General features: G+C 39.7%; 1 protein-coding gene across 1 annotated transcript in view; it reads right to left on the bottom strand.

The window, feature by feature from the left end:
- LOC148075087 (RNA-binding protein Musashi homolog 2-like) overlaps positions 1-18102 on the bottom strand; it is a 35977-nt gene that overhangs the window by 9329 nt on the left and 8546 nt on the right. Inside the window, exons 6-8 of the mRNA XM_087796228.1 lie at positions 10111-10203; positions 4382-4430; positions 41-123 (exon numbers count right to left, since the gene is read on the bottom strand). Of these exons, the coding sequence (XP_087652354.1) occupies positions 41-123; positions 4382-4430; positions 10111-10203 (225 nt within the window). The remainder of the gene's footprint in view (positions 1-40; positions 124-4381; positions 4431-10110; positions 10204-18102) is intronic.

Genomic DNA, 18102 nt, shown 5'->3' with positions numbered 1-18102 from the left:
ATAATGATTCAACTCTAAAAATGTTGACATGGTCACTCACCATTTTATTTTTGATCTCGTGAAAATGGATGCTGCAAACTTTTTCCACCACGTCTTCGACTTCGAATGTTACAAAGCCGAACCCTGTAGAGAAGAACATCCGACATCAATTACTACATTTAGACACATTTAGATCTGTCCACACTATATGTGATGCAGACACGCATTAACTTACGGTTCTGAGGTTTTAGTTGTACTGTGACCAATAAATTAAATATTTGAAATATGAAAAGATTATAGCCATGAGTCTGAAATACAAAAAATCTTTAGTGACTATTAGATTTATTAGGAATACTTAGGTTTATTGTCTATAACCGAGGTATCAAACTTGTCTAAGTTATGAGCCAAACAGAATATATATTATATTAAATATTTGAAATATGAAAAGATTATAGCCATGAGTCTGAAATACAAAAAATCTTTAGTGACTATTAGATTTATTTGGAATACTTAGGTTTATTGTCTATAACCGAGGTATCAAACTTGTCTAAGTTATGAGCCAAACAGAATATATATTTATTTATTATTTATTATATTTATGTAAGAAAAAATTGATAAACTTAAACAGCATTTGCACAGCATTTGTTCATTTTATTGTTGCAATTAAACCTCCAGCCACTAGATGGCATCCTATTCGCCAAAAAGACCCTGATGATGACAAAAAAGGACTGAGGACGAGAGGATACGGTCGACTACAGCAGCAGTTTAAGGTGATGTTTAAACATTTTAAAAACATTATATATTCTCTATAGTTATATTAACATTTATATATATATTTAAAAAAGAAAAGGTATTCAATAAATAACTAGATTTGTTTTACATTATTTACCTGAATTTGTTAATTTTCTGTGTTACAATTAAACTTCTGGCCACTAGAGAAAGTTAAAGTTACAAACAAAATCCTGCGAGATCTCGGCCATGACTGAGGACGAGAGGATACAGTCGACTCCAGCAGCTTTTAAATCTGATGTGTGGAAATATTTTGGTTTTAAAACAAATGAAAACTAGTTATGAATACGTCAAGTACTCGACACTACTACAAATATATCCCTTTTCAATTCCAGCATCGGAATATATCGTAGAACCGTTGTCCCTGTATCGTGATGCGTAACGTATCACCATATTCTTGCCGATACAGGCGCCTAATATTAAGTGTCTGTATGAGGAAGTATGAGCTCCATTAATCTACTAATACAAGTACATCAAGTCTCCTTCAGTTGTACAACAGTGACTCAGTCATTTGATTTTTTTTTGTTTGTCTTAAAACTGCTGCAATCCATGTTTGTTGTTGCTTCCTCGTCCATATGTCGTCACCCGAACAATATTCAGTACAAAGATCAAAGCGAGGAATAATCTCCGTACAACATTCAGCCAAAATCAATTTCAACGCTTCTAACACAACACTATGCTATTAATAACGCACACACACACGACACATAAGCACACGGAAGTTAAGACATGTCCAATTTCACCCCCCTAGAGTCTGCATCATCCCTTTCTTCTGCGCTAATAAGAATAACCAACGGGATTACACCAGCGTCACAACAATTTGGCTTTTAATGACATGAGACGGATGAAGGTGAAAACCATGAGAAGCTTTTCTCCGCTCGGTCGACCGACGGGACTCGGAGAGAAGTCTGACGGGTTCAGGAGAGACACCGGAGACTGATTTCTTTAACCGCTTTAAATCTACATGAAAGTTCAACTGTTATAAAATTAGTTTTTGGTTTAGTGATGACGAACTGAAACATTTGAGGATAGCAAACAGGACATCACGATAGGTTGGTCGCTATTACGATATACCGACCTAGTAGGGTTGCACGAAATATCGGGAAAATCGCGATATGCATATCAAAAATATTTGCGATAATTTACAATTATTTACTGTGTAAATCAAGCGTTTCTTAAATGCGCCCTTCGACCAATCAGGCGCGACTTCAAATGCGGAAATCGGAATTATTTCTGTGTCAATACAGACGACGAATCGAATCAAATCGAATTTTTCTTTTAAAAAATCAGTCTCATGCACATGAACAACACGGACAACTTATCAAGTTTGTTTTCTAAGATTTTAGAAAAGATTCTTCCGCTTTTCGTGCAGCATCGATGCTTTAGACCAGTTGCTGCAGCAGTGATAGTTTTGAGATCGACATCGATTGCTTTAGTACAGGGGTGCTCACACTTTTTCTGTTCGCGAGCTACTTTTATAATTGTCAAGTTCAAAAGATCTACCTTCATCAAATTTGCTCAACGTAAGTAAGTACATACTCAGATGACTAGCACTGAATGAAGTGAATGGACTGATAATGCAGACAAGTTCAGACTCATATGTACTAAGAATTGCATTGATTTCCAACTAAAAATGGTTGTTCATTCGAACCCAAATGGTGCACAAAAAATATTCATGTGTAAGAATCTGTGCGTGACACGAATTCAAGCTATTTTCCTTTGTTCATCAAAATCAACAAATAATTCAGACGGGTTCATCCCTTTCCATGCCTCCATTTCAATATATTTTAAAGATCTTCAGATGAAGTTTAACGACAATAAAACTGTTAACCAGTAACTGCACATCATCATCGACTCTGATGTCATTAGAATGTGTGTCTCACCTGCACCTGTTTAACGTGTTTGTGTTTCAGCGTCTTCTTATTATATTCGTGAGATAAAGGTAATTTACAAATAGTCATCATGTGATGGTGTATTAATACAAGTGTATTTTAAGGACTCGATCACAAAAGGAAAACCAGCATTTGTTCCGCTTTCATTGAACCTGCAGCTTAACTTTGACCTGAAGCGATCAAACGCGCATTATTTTGTTCGATATATTATTTTTAAAAAACAAGCTTATAATTCTATATCGTTTTTCTGAGCTGCGTAGAATGACTGTCGCACGTTTTGCTCTTTTTATTCTCGATTCATATGAACTTTGCCGTGCGTTCAGTGGAAGAGGCGGGAGCTCTGATTGGCTGCTGTGCATGTCAATCAAATTGTCCACCAATCGCCGCAATAACCATTTGATTGACATGCACAGCAGCCAATTAGAGCTCTCTTTACTTTTTCCTTATATCATATTTTATTAAATCACGCGATCGAACGCGACGTATTGCCCACCCCTGCTTTAGTATGTTTCGCCTGTTTAACCAATCACTGCCTTAGACTGATGTTCGACCCGCCCACTTAATTTACATACGGACAACAAAATGTCAAAATGACAAAATGTCAAAAATGTATGAATACCTAAATAAGTAGAAGAAAAAATTTATAAATGTATAAAGGAAAGTCAAAGAGTATAAATGACAAAATGTGTATTTATACGTAAAACAGCTCCATTCTTTGACAAAAATTAAATCAGAAGCTATTTATTTATTTTTACATTTTGACATATTGATATTTATCCACATATGTATTTATACATTTTGTTACCTATTTATACATTCATCAATGTATTTATATATAACTCATTTATCGTCCTTCAAAGCTAACCACCGTTACGTGTTATATAGCACAATGCACTCTTTTAATTAAGTATGTAACGATGGCTTTTTCAAACTTTGAAAGCAGTTTGACTTTAATTAAAAAATAAGTTATAGTCATTTTATCGTTTATATGTCAAAAAGGGTATAAAATCAAATAACTACATTTGTTTTCATTTACAATTAACATTATTCACTGGATTTTTTAATTATAAATGGATGGATGAATGGATATATAGCTCAAACTTTTGTGTTACAATTAAACGTCCGGCCACTAGAGGAAGCTAAAGGAACGAGAAATTCTGCGAGATCTCGATGATGACTGAGCATGAGAGGATACAGTAGACTACAGCAGCTTTTAAAGCTGATGTTTGCACATATTTTGGTTCTAAGACAGAGAGACAGAGAGACAGAGAGACAGACAGACAGACAGACAGACAGACAGACAGACAGACAGACAGACAGACAGACAGACAGACAGACAGACAGACAGACAGACAGTTTTATGTTGCAATTAAATGGTACAAGTACAAAACCTGCATGTTCAACATGTTGTCATTTTCTTGTAGAATAATGGAACTTTTAGACAAGACGTCTTTTTACTTTTGAAAGTATTCACATTAATGTGTGTATTTGTTGTTGGTAATTGGTTTGACCTTTTTTTATAACACTCTTTTTTTAAGGTGAAAGAAGAAAAAAAAAATCTAGCTTTGAAAAATATCGCATTAATATTGATTTCGCAATTCTAGACACCAATATATCGCACTTATTGTCAATTTCGTGCTGTCCTAGTACCAAGATATATAACTGATGTGTTCTCAAGTATCGTTAGGAAACACAACAAGACGTTAGAAAGTAGTACATACCTCGGTGCCGGTTGGTGGACTTGTCAAACATGAGCAAGGCGTCTTCTACCTGGAAGAGAACCGTCACACACTTGAGTTGAAGGTTGTTACTGAACATTTAATTACGCTTCACCGAGATCCGGTTGAAACCGCCCTGTTGCCTTGTGTGATGTTAGGAATTGTGGACAAAAAACAAAACAAACACTTATCTTATACTGCGATATGAATTGACACAATGCTAGTTATATTACGGTTCATAGTTCAATAGTGTGTTTAAAATAGAAATACTAGATTTTCTTATTCACAATAAACGTGTGAATATTCATAACCTTGATTTTTGTGTTGTAATTAAGCTTCCTTCATTACGTATTAGTATTACATTTTTATAAATTGTGTACTGTTATACCCACAAGCAATCACTAGGGGGTTCAAGAAAATACCAATAAACTTGTATATTGGGATTTATTTTTTCACACAATACTATATTGATATAAAACAACACATTTTTATTTACTTTTTCTGTCAAATTATTTAATTTTTATCATAGTTCTTTTATGGTTTAGAATTCACTAAATCGTATTTTCTATGGGTTTTTTTTACCATGCCCTATGGTTTATATTTAAATTTAAATTTTGTATAAAGTAAAATAATTCAATGTATTTTTTAAATACAATTAAAATGCAAATATTCACAGAGTTTGTTCATTTTTGTGTAGCAATTAATGAGTCCTTACGTCCTCCACGGATAAAGGAATGAGATCCCTGAAATGACTGAGGACGAGAGGATACAGTCGACTTTAACACATCTGTTTCGTGCAAATATACATGGGGGTTGTTAACTTCCGTGTATATATGCATCAGTAAATACACTTTCCGCAGGTCAAGGAACAATGAAATCCCGGTAATGACTGAGGACGAGAGGATACAGTCGACTTTAACACATCAGTTTCGTGCAAATATACACGGGGGTTGTTAACTTCCGTGTATAAATGCATCAGTAAATACACTTTCCGCAGGTTAAGGAACAATGAAATCCCGGTAATGACTGAGGACGAGAGGATACAGTCGACTTTAATACATATTTTACGTGCAAGTATTTATGGGGGTTGTACATTTTTGTGTATATTGCATCAGGCAAACACCCTCCAATACAGCTTAAGGAACAATGAAATCCCAGTAATGACTGAGGACAAGAGGATACATTGACTCCAGCAGCTTTTTAAAGCTAACGTTTGAACATATTTTGGTTTCAAAACAAATGAAAGCATTTACGACTTCGTCAAGAGTCATGTGGTCTGTAAATTATGCAACATCAGAGTCACGTACTCGGACAATACTACAAACATACTCTTGTTACTAACGTATCGTTGCCCCTGTGTCGTGATACATATCGTCTCACCAGATCAACATAGTCTTCTCGTTGCTTCACTGTCCTGCTCATGTATTGTTGAGGAGCACTTTTGTTATTTTCTGACAGCGGTCAGCGAGTATTAAACTATGAAACAACATCGTAAAATGCTGTTTACTGATGGTTGGTTCACCTTCCATGTCTGCTGCTGCACCTCCACCCGAGTCCTTACCAAACGAGGCTCGTTCCATTCACGTGTACTCGTGTACTCGTGTCCTCCTCAGCCCGACGCCTCATAAATCATCGGCCCGGGTTCGTCCCGGTCGGCCGAAGGGAGTTTGGACAGAGACGAGTCTAACGGCTCGTTTGCCGTGACAGAGATTTATTGTGATGAGCTGCTCGGCGAGCTCGTTAATATTCATCAGATATAATTAGATAAGAGACGGGAGGGCAGCGACGGAGACAGGACGTCCATCACAGCAGAGGACACGTGGATCAGGAGCTCAGGTGCTGCTGAGAGCCTTCATTACACAACACTCGCTACAGCCAACAGATGATTCCAAACTCACCTGTGAGTGTGTGTGTATATGTGACTGTGTGTGAGTGTGTGTACATGTGTGTATATGTGTGAGTGTGTGTACATGTGTTTATATGTGTGCATGTGTGAGTGTGTGTATATGTGTGCATGTTTGAGTGTGTGTTTATATGTGTGCATGTGTGAGTGTGTGTGTACATGTGTGTACATGTGTGTATATGTGTGAGTGTGTGTACATGTGTTTATATGTGTGCATGTTTGAATGTGTGTTTATATGTATGCATGTTTGAGTGTGAGTGTGTGTTTATATGTGTTTATATGTGTGCATGTGTGAGTATGTCTATATATGTCCAAGTATGCATGTGTGAGTGTGTGAACATATGTGAGGGTGTGTGTAAATATGTGTGCATGTGTGAGTGTGTCTACGTGTGTGAGGGTGTGTGCAAATGTGTATCTGCATTATGCAAAATTCACACACACACACACACACACACACACACACACGCTACACTATATGCATTGCATTTACACAATATACACACACACTGTAATCACACACAGGGCATTCACACACACTGTGCATACACAAACACACACCATACACACACAGTTTATACACAAAACACACAAACACACTATACGCACACTAAGAATGAACACTGTGCATACACACAATATTAACACACTCATCATTCAGACACACACGATACACACACAGTACATTCACACAATATACACACAATCACACTGTACACACACACACAATACACAAACATGCTCACTGCACACACAAATGATACACACTGACACACACACAAAGACACTGTTACATGGCTCATTAAGTGACATTTAGTTGAACATCACTACATCGCCATGACAACATCAATTACAAACATCAAGAGACAAATGAACACATTTTCATCCTGAATGTTTTCACTCACATGCCTTCGTTATTGAAAAGACACACAACAGTCCAAGGTTGTGCGACAAACTCACTCGGAGCTGCTTTACATGCATGTTTAAAAATAACACGACTATTTTTCTTGTTGATTCTTTTCTGCTTTTCTATTCTTTCTTTACAATGTGCTGAAGAAACACAATGATGACACAATACATCAGCTGGCAAACTATACTGTTGTGGTTTATACTTTATAACTCTGTACATGTATTAATGTTCTAATAAACGCAAGGCCTGGGGGCCAAATCCGACATGCCAAGTTATTTTATGTGGCCCACTGGACGTTTTTGTCTTTGAATTAAAGTAGAATGAGTTCGACGCATGTGAATTTAAGAATCTCTGATACGATTTCAATGCAATTATAAAGATGACAAATACAACTTCATTGTATGACTCTACTACTTGTCGACTGTATCCTCTCGTCCTCAGTCATCGCTGGGATCTTGTGGGATATCAGTGTTCAGTATATATTATTTGATACACTTGAGTGAAATATGAACCATATAATAACTATGATCAAAATGAAATTTAATTTGTCAAAAATTCAAATAAATTAATACACTGTTATATCCTCTCGTCCTCAGTCATCGCTGGGATCTTGTGGGATTTCAGTGTTCAGTACACAGTATATTATTTAATACACTTTAGTGAAATATAAACCATATAATAACTATGATAAAAATTAAATGTAATTTGTGAAAATAAATTGATACTGTTGTATCCTCTCGTCCTCAGTCATCGGTGGGATCTTAAAGGGAATAATGACTTCTTCCATCTAGTTTAATTGCAACACAAAAATATACAAAATGTTAATAATCTGTTAAAATGTACATGGTGATTGTAAATTAAAAATTGAATCATTCTAAAAATAATATAATTTGAGGGCCAAAGAAAAAATGAACAAAAATATTTGATGCAATATAATGAACAAAAATATTATGATATTTCGTATTATGATTGTTGTCTTTAGTAGAACCATATATGTAAACAAACATGACAGTGAACCAGAGGAACTTGTGAGTTACTTGCCGAACAAAATAGTTACACTAGTGTTGCCTGCGACCCTTAATGAAGGTGCGTCGAAAAAGTAACTATTTTCATTAGTTTAACTTTATAACCAGGCATCTGATTTCTCTTAATCCTACGAGGGTTATTTTCCACATCATTCATCACGACACAATACAAATGTGTGTATGAATAAAAAAACTTCCGTCTCACATTTATATGCCAGATAACTCCGACCGGACTAGCTTGTTAGCAGCGGCAGCAGATGGTCTGCAGGTTTGTGTCGTCCCCTCAGTGAAGGACCCGCTACGATATCGAGCCATTAGTGACTTTGATCAGAGAGAGTCGGGTGTGAAGGGAGAAGCGAAGTGAAGCAGCTGTGCTGACAGAACACACGTCTGTATTTCACACTGATAATTGAACACATCTGGATTCTAAAATGTCACGTCCGGACTTTAATGATGACCCGTGAACATATGACATTGTATTGGAAGTTGAAATGATGACGGAATTTAACATTTCAAATGTTAACTTTTTTTATTGAAATGTTGTATTTTTTTGCAATAAATACGTTTTTTGTTGCAATAAATACGTTTTTTTGTATTTTAAGAGTTGATTTATATATATATATATATATATATATATATATATATATATATGTATATATATATAATTTAATTTAAAAAAGGACATTTTGTTGCACATAGAGTTTGATATTCTGAATCCAATAATTGAAATGAAAATTCTAAATATATATATTTTCAATTAATAGTCTTTTAAATTCAATATATCCATCATGATGAATTGATACGCAAGTAATTCTATGTTGTCAAGTGATCGCTACGGGTTATAAAATATTGCATTTAGAATAAAATTTGAACAGACCAATTAAATTATTAAATGAAAACCAAATAAACAATATTTCTATGAAACAATTGATCCGATCATTCAATATTGTGATGACACTGATATACCTTCACAGAAGTATGGAAACATATCAATGCCATCAAAATGTAAAACTTTTTTCAAACTTTTTTTCAATGTTTTTTAAGCATTGAATTTTTGTTCGGGAAATAATTAAATCCAATACTTGTAATACAACTTTGAATTTGTTTTTTTTAAGTAAATGTTTTAACACAAAGTTTGATGTTTTATTTACAAAAATACAGATACAAAAAATAATCATTTTTTAATTTTGTTTCCTTATTTATTTAATCTTGTCTGGTCTAATGTACTTTAGATTTAATTTTTTATTGAATTTAAAATGAATAAAAAAATATATTGAATTTACAATATGTATTTGTATATGTCGTATGTGTATTATTTGAAATATTGGCAATTGATTGTCAAACTCTATTTTTGAAAAATGCATTAATTTTAGAAAATGTTAAACATTTTTTATTTATTCAATTATTGGAAACAAATTTTACATTTCAATATATACATTATTAAATTAAATCATCCAAAAAAACAACTCAATCCCTTCAAAACTTTAATTCAAATATTCAATATTTAAGACGTTACATTCAACTCAATGTTATAATGGCACTGATGTACTGCCATACATGACTAACACCATTGACTTTTAATGTAAATAATTTGTGTGCCTATATTTACTATAGTAAGGGCATCACAATATATACTAGTGTATGTGGTAATACTTACTTTGTAAACATGTAACATTTTTATTTTCTTGAGACCCAAAAAACGGGCGGAGCTTATGACTAATAAATTGACCCATTGGTTCATTTTCTACCTGGTAGAGGTCGGACAGAAGCAAAACCGGATCTTCACAAACTTTCTTTTCCTCGACCGTGACGTGTCAATCAAGTTGTAAATGTACTGACCAGAAAAAACTGCATAAGTCGAAGATATCAGAAGAATGACGCCTCATCAGATCCTTACCTTGCCGAAGTGTTGGAAATAAAGCCTGACGTCGTCGACCGCGGTGTCGGCCGACAAGCCTCCGACGAACACCTTCTTGGTGCGAGTGACCGTCTGGGGAGCAGAGAGACGGGTCAGCAGGAAAAATGAAACCCTGCTGTAGTTGTGAGTGATGGTCGGCGTGCGGCGGACGGACTTTTATTTCCCTCAAACATTTATTGGTTAATACCGGAGCGGCAGCCGAGCGTATAAATCCTAATAACGAGGAAGTAGAGATGTCGCCGTCAGAAGTTTGAACGGCCGACCGGAGAGCAAGACGTCCTGGAGGCGAGAGTTATGGTCTTCATAACACCAGTGTTGTGCTCAGAGCTTTAATGAAAATACATGCGAGACGGTCAGTACCAGAACTTCACGACTCGCACTTTGTTATTAAAGTGTCGGCAACTGACAAGTTTCCTTTACAAATATCCAGATTAGTCACTTAAATGTCAATATTCCACTTCATAGTTTTGACATGAGACTTGAAACATGGTGAGGGATGGAGAGAGAGAAATGGAGGGATGAAGAGAGAACAATTGGGGAAGAGAAAAGGGTAGATAGAAAGGAGAGAGGGGTTGAGAAAAGGGGGAGAGGAGAGCTTGAGTGAGAGAAATGGGGGAGAATGAGGAGGCAGAGAGAAATGGGGAGAGAGGAAGAGAGGACAAGTGAGGAGGGAAGTGGAGAGAGAGGGGGAGAAATAAGGAGAGAAAAATGGAGGGATGGAGACGACAAGTGAGGAGGGAAGTGGAGAGAGAGAGGGGAGAAGTAAGGAGAGAAAAATGGAGGGATGGAGACGACAAGTGAGAAGGGAAGTGGAGAGAGAGGGGAGAAGTAAGGAGAGAAAAATGGAGGGATGGAGACGACAAGTGAGAAGGGAAGTGGAGAGAGAGGGGAGAAAGAAGGAGAGAAAAATGGGGGGATGGAGAGGAAAAGTGAGGAGGGAAGTGGAGAGAGAGGGGAGAAGTAAGGAGAGAAAAATGGAGGGATGGAGACGACAAGTGAGGAGGGAAGTGGAGAGAGAGAGGGGAGAAGTAAGGAGAGAAAAATGGAGGGATGGAGACGACAAGTGAGAAGGGAAGTGGAGAGAGAGGGGAGAAAGAAGGAGAGAAAAATGGAGGGATGGAGACGACAAGTGAGAAGGGAAGTGGAGAGAGAGGGGAGAAAGAAGGAGAGAAAAATGGGGGGATGGAGACGACAAGTGAGGAGGGAAGTGGAGAGAGAGGGGAGAAAGAAGGAGAGAAAAATGGGGGGTTGGAGAGGAAAAGTGAGGAGGGAAGTGGAGAGAGAGTGGAGAAGTAAGGAGAGAAAAATGGAGGGATGGAGAGGACAAGTGAGGAGGGAAGTGGGGAGAGAGGGGAGAAGTAAGGAGAGAAAAATGGAGGGATGGAGAGGACAAGTGAGGAGGGAAGTGGAGAGAGAGGGGAGAAGTAAGGAGAGAAAATGGAGGGATGGAGAGGAAAAGTGAGGAGGGAAGTGGAGACAGAGGGGAGAAAGAAGGAGAGAAAAATGGGGGGTTGGAGAGGAAAAGTGAGGAGGGAAGTGGAGAGAGAGGGGACAAGTAAGGAGAGAAAAATGGAGGGATGGAGACGACAAGTGAGAAGGGAAGTGGAGAGAGAGGGGAGAAGTAAGGAGAGAAAAATGGAGGGATGGAGACGACAAGTGAGAAGGGAAGTGGAGAGAGAGGGGAGAAGTAAGGAGAGAAAAATGGAGGGTTGGAGAGGAAAAGTGAGGAGGGAAGTGGAGAGAGAGGGGAGAAGTAAGGAGAGAAAAATGGAGGGATGGAGACGACAAGTGAGAAGGGAAGTGGAGAGAGAGGGGAGAAGTAAGGAGAGAAAAATGGAGGGATGGAGACGACAAGTGAGAAGGGAAGTGGAGAGAGAGGGGAGAAGTAAGGAGAGAAAAATGGAGGGATGGAGAGGAAAAGTGAGGAGGGAAGTGGAGAGAGAGGGGAGAAGTAAGGAGAGAAAAATGGAGGGATGGAGATGACAAGTGAGGAGGGAAGTGGAGAAAGAGGGGAGAAGTAAGGAGAGAAAAATGGAGGGATGGAGAGGACAAGTGAGGAAGTGGAGAGAGAGGGGAGAAGTAAGGAGAGAAAAATGGAGGGATGGAGAGGACAAGTGATGAGGGAAATGGAGAGAGAGGGGAGAAGTAAGGAGAGAAAAATGGAGGGATGGAGAGGACAAGTGAGGAGGGAAGTGGAGAGAGAGGGGAGAAGTAAGGAGAGAAAAATGGAGTGATGGAGACGACAAGTGAGGAGGGAAGTGGAGAGAGAGGGGAGAAGTAAGGAGAGAAAAATGGAGGGATGGAGACGACAAGTGAGGAGGGAAGTGGAGAGAGAGGGGAGAAGTAAGGAGAGAAAAATGTGGGGATGGAGAGGACAAGTGAGGAGGGAAGTGGAGAGAGAGGGGAGAAGTAAGGAGAGAAAAATGGAGGGATGGAGAGGACAAGTGAGGAGGGAAGTGGAGAGAGAGGGGAGAAGTAAGGAGAGAAAAATGGAGTGATGGAGAGGACAAGTGAGGAGGGAAGTGGAGAGAGAGGGGAGAAGTAAGGAGAGAAAAATGGAGGGATGGAGACGACAAGTGAGGAGGGAAGTGGAGAGAGAGGGGAGAAGTAAGGAGAGAAAAATGGAGGGATGGAGACGACAAGTGAGGAGGGAAGTGGAGAGAGAGGGGAGAAGTAAGGAGAGAAAAATGGAGGGATGGAGACGACAAGTGAGGAGGGAAGTGGAGAGAGAGGGGAGAAGTAAGGAGAGAAAAATGGAGGGATGGAGAGGACAAGTGAGGAGGGAAGTGGAGAGAGAGGGGAGAAGTAAGGAGAGAAAAATGGAGTGATGGAGAGGACAAGTGAGGAGGGAAGTGGAGAGAGAGGGGAGAAGTAAGGAGAGAAAAATGGGGGGATGGAGACGACAAGTGAGGAGGGAAGTGGAGAGAGAGGGGAGAAGTAAGGAGAGAAAAATGGAGGGATGGAGACGACAAGTGAGGAGGGAAGTGGAGAGAGAGGGGAGAAGTAAGGAGAGAAAAATGGAGGGATGGAGAGGACAAGTGATGAGGGAAATGGAGAGAGAGGGGAGAAGTAAGGAGAGAAAAATGGAGGGATGGAGAGGACAAGTGAGGAGGGAAGTGGAGAGAGAGGGGAGAAGTAAGGAGAGAAAAATGGAGTGATGGAGAGGACAAGTGAGGAGGGAAGTGGAGAGAGAGGGGAGAAGTAAGGAGAGAAAAATGGGGGGATGGAGAGGACAAGTGAGGAGGGAAGTGGAGAGAGAGGGGAGAAGTAAGGAGAGAAAAATGGGGGGGTAGTAGGTGAGGAGAGATATGGGGGAGAAAGAGAGGAATGGGTGAGAGGAGAGGTTTAGTGAGAGAAATGGGGGAGAAGGAGGAGATAGAGAGGAATGGGGATAGGGGAAGGCCATAGCGGAGAGGGGGAGAGATAAAGAGAGAGAAATGGTTGAGAGGAGAGCTTGAGTGGGAGAAATGGGGGAGAAAAGAGAGAAAGTGAGGAATGAGGAGAGACTAAGAAAGGGATGGGGTAAGGGGGAGAAATGATGGGAGAAGGAAAGAGAGGGAGAAATAGTGGAGAGATATGGGAAAGGACAGGAGAGAGGGAGATACATGGGGGAGGAAAGGGAGAAAGTGAGGAACGAGGAGATATGAAGAGAGAAAAATGGGGGAGAGGGAATTCGAGAGAAATGGTGTAAGGGGGGAAATGATGGGAGAAGGAGAGAGAGGGAGAAGTTGTGGAGAGATATGGGGGAGAGGAGAGCTTGAGTGGGAGAAATGTGGGAGGCAAAGGGAGAAAGTGAGGAATGAAGAGAGACAAAGAGAGACAAATGGGGGAGAGGAAATGAGAGAGAAATGAAGAGAGCAGTAGGCAATAGGGAAGGGGAGAAATAGAGGAGAAATGATGGGAGAAGGAAAGGAATGGAGAAATAGTAGAGAGATATGGGGGAGGGATGGAGAGAGGGAGAGAAATGGGGGGGAAAGGAGAGCTTGGGGAGTGAGAGAAACGAGGGAGGGATGGAGAGAAATGGTTGAGGGAGATATGGGGGAGAGGGGAGGAGAGAGAAGTGGGGGAGAGGAAGAGAAAGAGAGAAGTGGGGGAGAGGAAATTCAATTGGGGAGAGTGGGAAATGGGGTGAAAGAAATGAGAGAGTGGTGGAGAGAGGGAGAGAAATGGGAGATGGAAGGAGAGAAAGAGAGAGAGAGGTTTGATAAGGTCGGAGGAGAGAAGTAAGAAGCATGAACGAGAAGAATGACTGAACACAAGTAAATGTTTGAAGAGAGAAGAGAAGAATGAAAATATCAATTCAACTCAATGAAGAGCAGGACGGAGTGATTTACAGCAGCAGGTCTGTGTGATGCTGATAATGCTGCAGGACAATGATGTGGAACCAAGAAGGTTATTTCTGCTCCAGCAGCAAAGGTGACCCGTCAGGGACGGACCTCCAGTACGACCAGGACACGCTCGGCTTATCTGTCCTGATAACAAGGGAGTTATGTAGGCGGACGACTCGCTGCACAACACACTGCAGGTGTAACAATGACGCCATCAATGGATCTCTGGGATAAGTACTTGAATCATCACATGATTCATTCTAAGTATGTGTCTCTGGCTATTATTGTTGGTCATATTCTGTGTAGTTCTACGGAGACTCATGAATGCAGTTTTTAAATCTTGTAATATCAGCTCCACCAAATATTTGTATCTTCAGGTATTGTAATGTTTAGATATTTGTATCATGAAGAATTCATATCTTGAGATATTCGTATTTTCAGATATTTGTATTTTGAGATATCCGTATTTTGAGATATTAGTATTTGAATAAATGCGTATTTTAAGATATTTGTATTTTGTGATATTTTTATTTTAAGATATTCGTATTTTAAGATATTTGTATCTTGAGGTAGCCGTATTTTGAGTTTTTCGTAAGTAGACATATTCATATCTTGAGATATTTGTATTTTGAGATATTTGTATCTTGAGGTATTTGTATCTTGAGATATTCATATTTTGTGATATTTGTATCTTGAGATATTTGTATCTTGAGATATTCGTATCTTGAGATATTTAGATCTTTTGAAATTCCTATTTTGAGAAATTTGGATGTTCAGATATTTGTATCTTAAAGTATTCGTATCTTGAGGTATTTGTATCTTATTATGCTCATAATATTCAAGATATAAACATCTTGGGATATAAATATCTCAAGATATGAATATCTCAAGATATTTGTATCTTGAAGTATTCGTATCTTGAGATATTTGTATCTTATGTTCATATTCAAGATATAAACATCTTGAGATATTTGTGTCTTAAAATAGTCATACCTCATGATATTTGTATCTTGAGATATTTGTACCTTGTGATATTTGTATCTTTAGATATTTGTACCACGTGATATTTGTATCTTGAGATATTTGTACCTTATGATACTTGTATCTTTAGATATTTGCATCTCTTAATATTTGTATCTTTGGATATTTGTACCTTGTGATATTTGTATCTTGAGATATTTGTATTTTGAGATATTCGTACTTTCTCGGTATTTGTATCTTTAGATATTTGTACCTCGTGATATTTGTATCTTGAAATATTTTTACTTTGTGATGTTTTTATCTTTAGATATTTGTACCACATGATATTTGTATCTTGAGATATTCGTACCTCGTGATATTGTATGTTAGTTTCCTCTCTTTTCACCCAGTCTTCTTTGAGTACTTCTTTCCAGTAGGAGTATAAGAAAATATCATGTTTCATTTTCACTATAGTTCTTTTACTGTTTATATTTCAATAAAGAGTGTGTAAAATCACTACATTTGTTTTTAGTTACAACTCGCATGCAACTATTCACTGCATTTGTTAATTTTTGTGTTACAATTAAACTTCCAGCCACTAGAGGAAGCTGAAGGTACAAAGAAATCCTGCGAGATCTCGGCAAAGACTGAGGACGAGAGGATACAGTCAACTCCAGCAGCTTTTTAAGCTGTTGTGTGGACTGTTTATTTCACTTTATTTTTGAAACCAAACATTTTCATTTCCACTTCGACGTGTGAAGCCACCGATAGAAACACACACCCTTTGTCGTGTTGTCGACACAAACGGGAGACGGTGACACAGCTGTTTAGCCCGAAGGCTCGGCAGCTGCCGCGGTGACTTTGTCTCGGGCAGGTGAGACCATTGGGACGACACAAGGACGTGCAAGACAAACTTCACATCTTCGCGAACAATAAACCAAACACACACACACACACACAACAATGTCGAAGAATAAAACGTACACATCGAGTGTGTAAAAGTTGCGCATTGATTCTATGCTGTATTGGATTTGTTATCTAGTATGTGAGACAATTTGTCAATTCAACATAAACATTTTTAATATAAAATCTTTAATACTAAAGTTTTAATATACATATATATATATATATATATATATATATATATCTGGTCTCTCAGACAAGGAGATGGGGAAAACCGTCCTTCAACAACTACCAGAGGGGATCTCCAAGAATGACTAAAGCCAGCTGCCGGGGAAGCATAAGGTCTGGTGTTACCACTGCACCCTGTACCCGAGGGTGACGTGGCTTCTGAAACTGTGCGAAGTCACCTCATCCACCGTGAGCCGAATGGAGGCGAGAGCCAACACCTTCGTCCGCAAAATGGCTCGGCCTGCCAAGGTGCTTCTCGGCAGCTGGCCTGTACGGATGGAACTCACTCCAGCTACCCTTGAAATCAGGCAAGGCTTGTGATGGAGTTTAAGGACTCATCTGACAGTTACTGATGCAGATGCCAGAGTGGAGACTCGAAGAAGATGGAGAGCGAAGTGCAGAAGGTGATGGGAAGGCTGCAACACTAAGAGGTAGTGGGCCATGGTCCAAACAGGGAGGAACCCACCAATGGAGCAACCCACCAATCCAATGGTCCAAGGCAAGCGGGAAAGAGTGGAAAGATCTTGAGCAGGAGGAGCTTGGGGTGAAGTCTGTAGGACAAGGGCAGCAGAGGCGGTGGACAACCTAGCAAAGGTGTCACGAGCCGAGTGGTCAACTGGGCAGATTTTTGGAAACTGCCACAGGCTCAACTCAGTGTCCTTATTAGGGCAACATATGACAAACCCTCACGAGCCCTAAAAACCTCAACCAATGGCTTGGGACAGAGCAATGTGACCTTTTGCGGGACCATCAACGTCTCTCTCCGGCATGTTCTGTCGGGCCGCAAAACAGCACTGACACAAGGTCGGTTCAGATGGCGGCACGACCAAGTGTCCAAGAAGCTGGCGGAGGTACTGGAGAATATTTCAGCAGGAGGCAAACAACCAAACTCCATCACAGAGCCAAGGCAGGATCATCTTACTCAGGCAGGGGGAACCTGCAATGCAGACCAGCAAGAGACCACCCGTCAAGCTATTAACACCAGGAGCGGCATGGAAGTTGGACGTTGACCCTAGGTAGGCAGCTCCAATTTTCACAAGAGATCTGCAGCACTACCTTAACACCAGATGTAGTGCTTTGGTCTGCAGCCTTGAGATCAGCAACACTGATCGAGTTGACAGTTCCATGGGAGGAGGGACTGGAAGGGGCCTATGAAAGGAAGAAGGCCAAGTGTGCAGACCTGGTTGAAGAATGCAGGGAAATTGGTTCGAGTACGAGGCTGTACCCGATTGAGGTGGGGGGCCAGAGGCTTCGTGGGCAGATCAACGTCACGCCTGCTCAAAGACCTGGAGACCAAAGAGCTATCTGAGGAATCCGAAAAAGCAAGCCACTGGCTCTGGCTGAAAAGGTGTGACAAAGTTTGGGGAGCACATGGTATCTAACTGGGTTTTTGCCGCAGGGGGGGTGTCAAGGAGACGTCCCTGTGCACTGCCCTGCCACCAGGAGATGTTCTGGAATAAAGGGGCGAAATGTCAATGACCGGTGCTCCCCAGCTGAAGAACCTGGGGCAATAACCTTGAAGTTTAAGGTCAGGCTTCGGCCTGGCTAAGGG

This window comes from Callionymus lyra, chromosome 7 (assembly GCF_982586985.1).
Source record: "Callionymus lyra chromosome 7, fCalLyr1.hap1.1, whole genome shotgun sequence".
Taxonomy (NCBI): Eukaryota; Metazoa; Chordata; class Actinopteri; order Syngnathiformes; family Callionymidae; genus Callionymus; species Callionymus lyra.
This window is presented reverse-complemented; position numbering and strand designations above follow the sequence as displayed.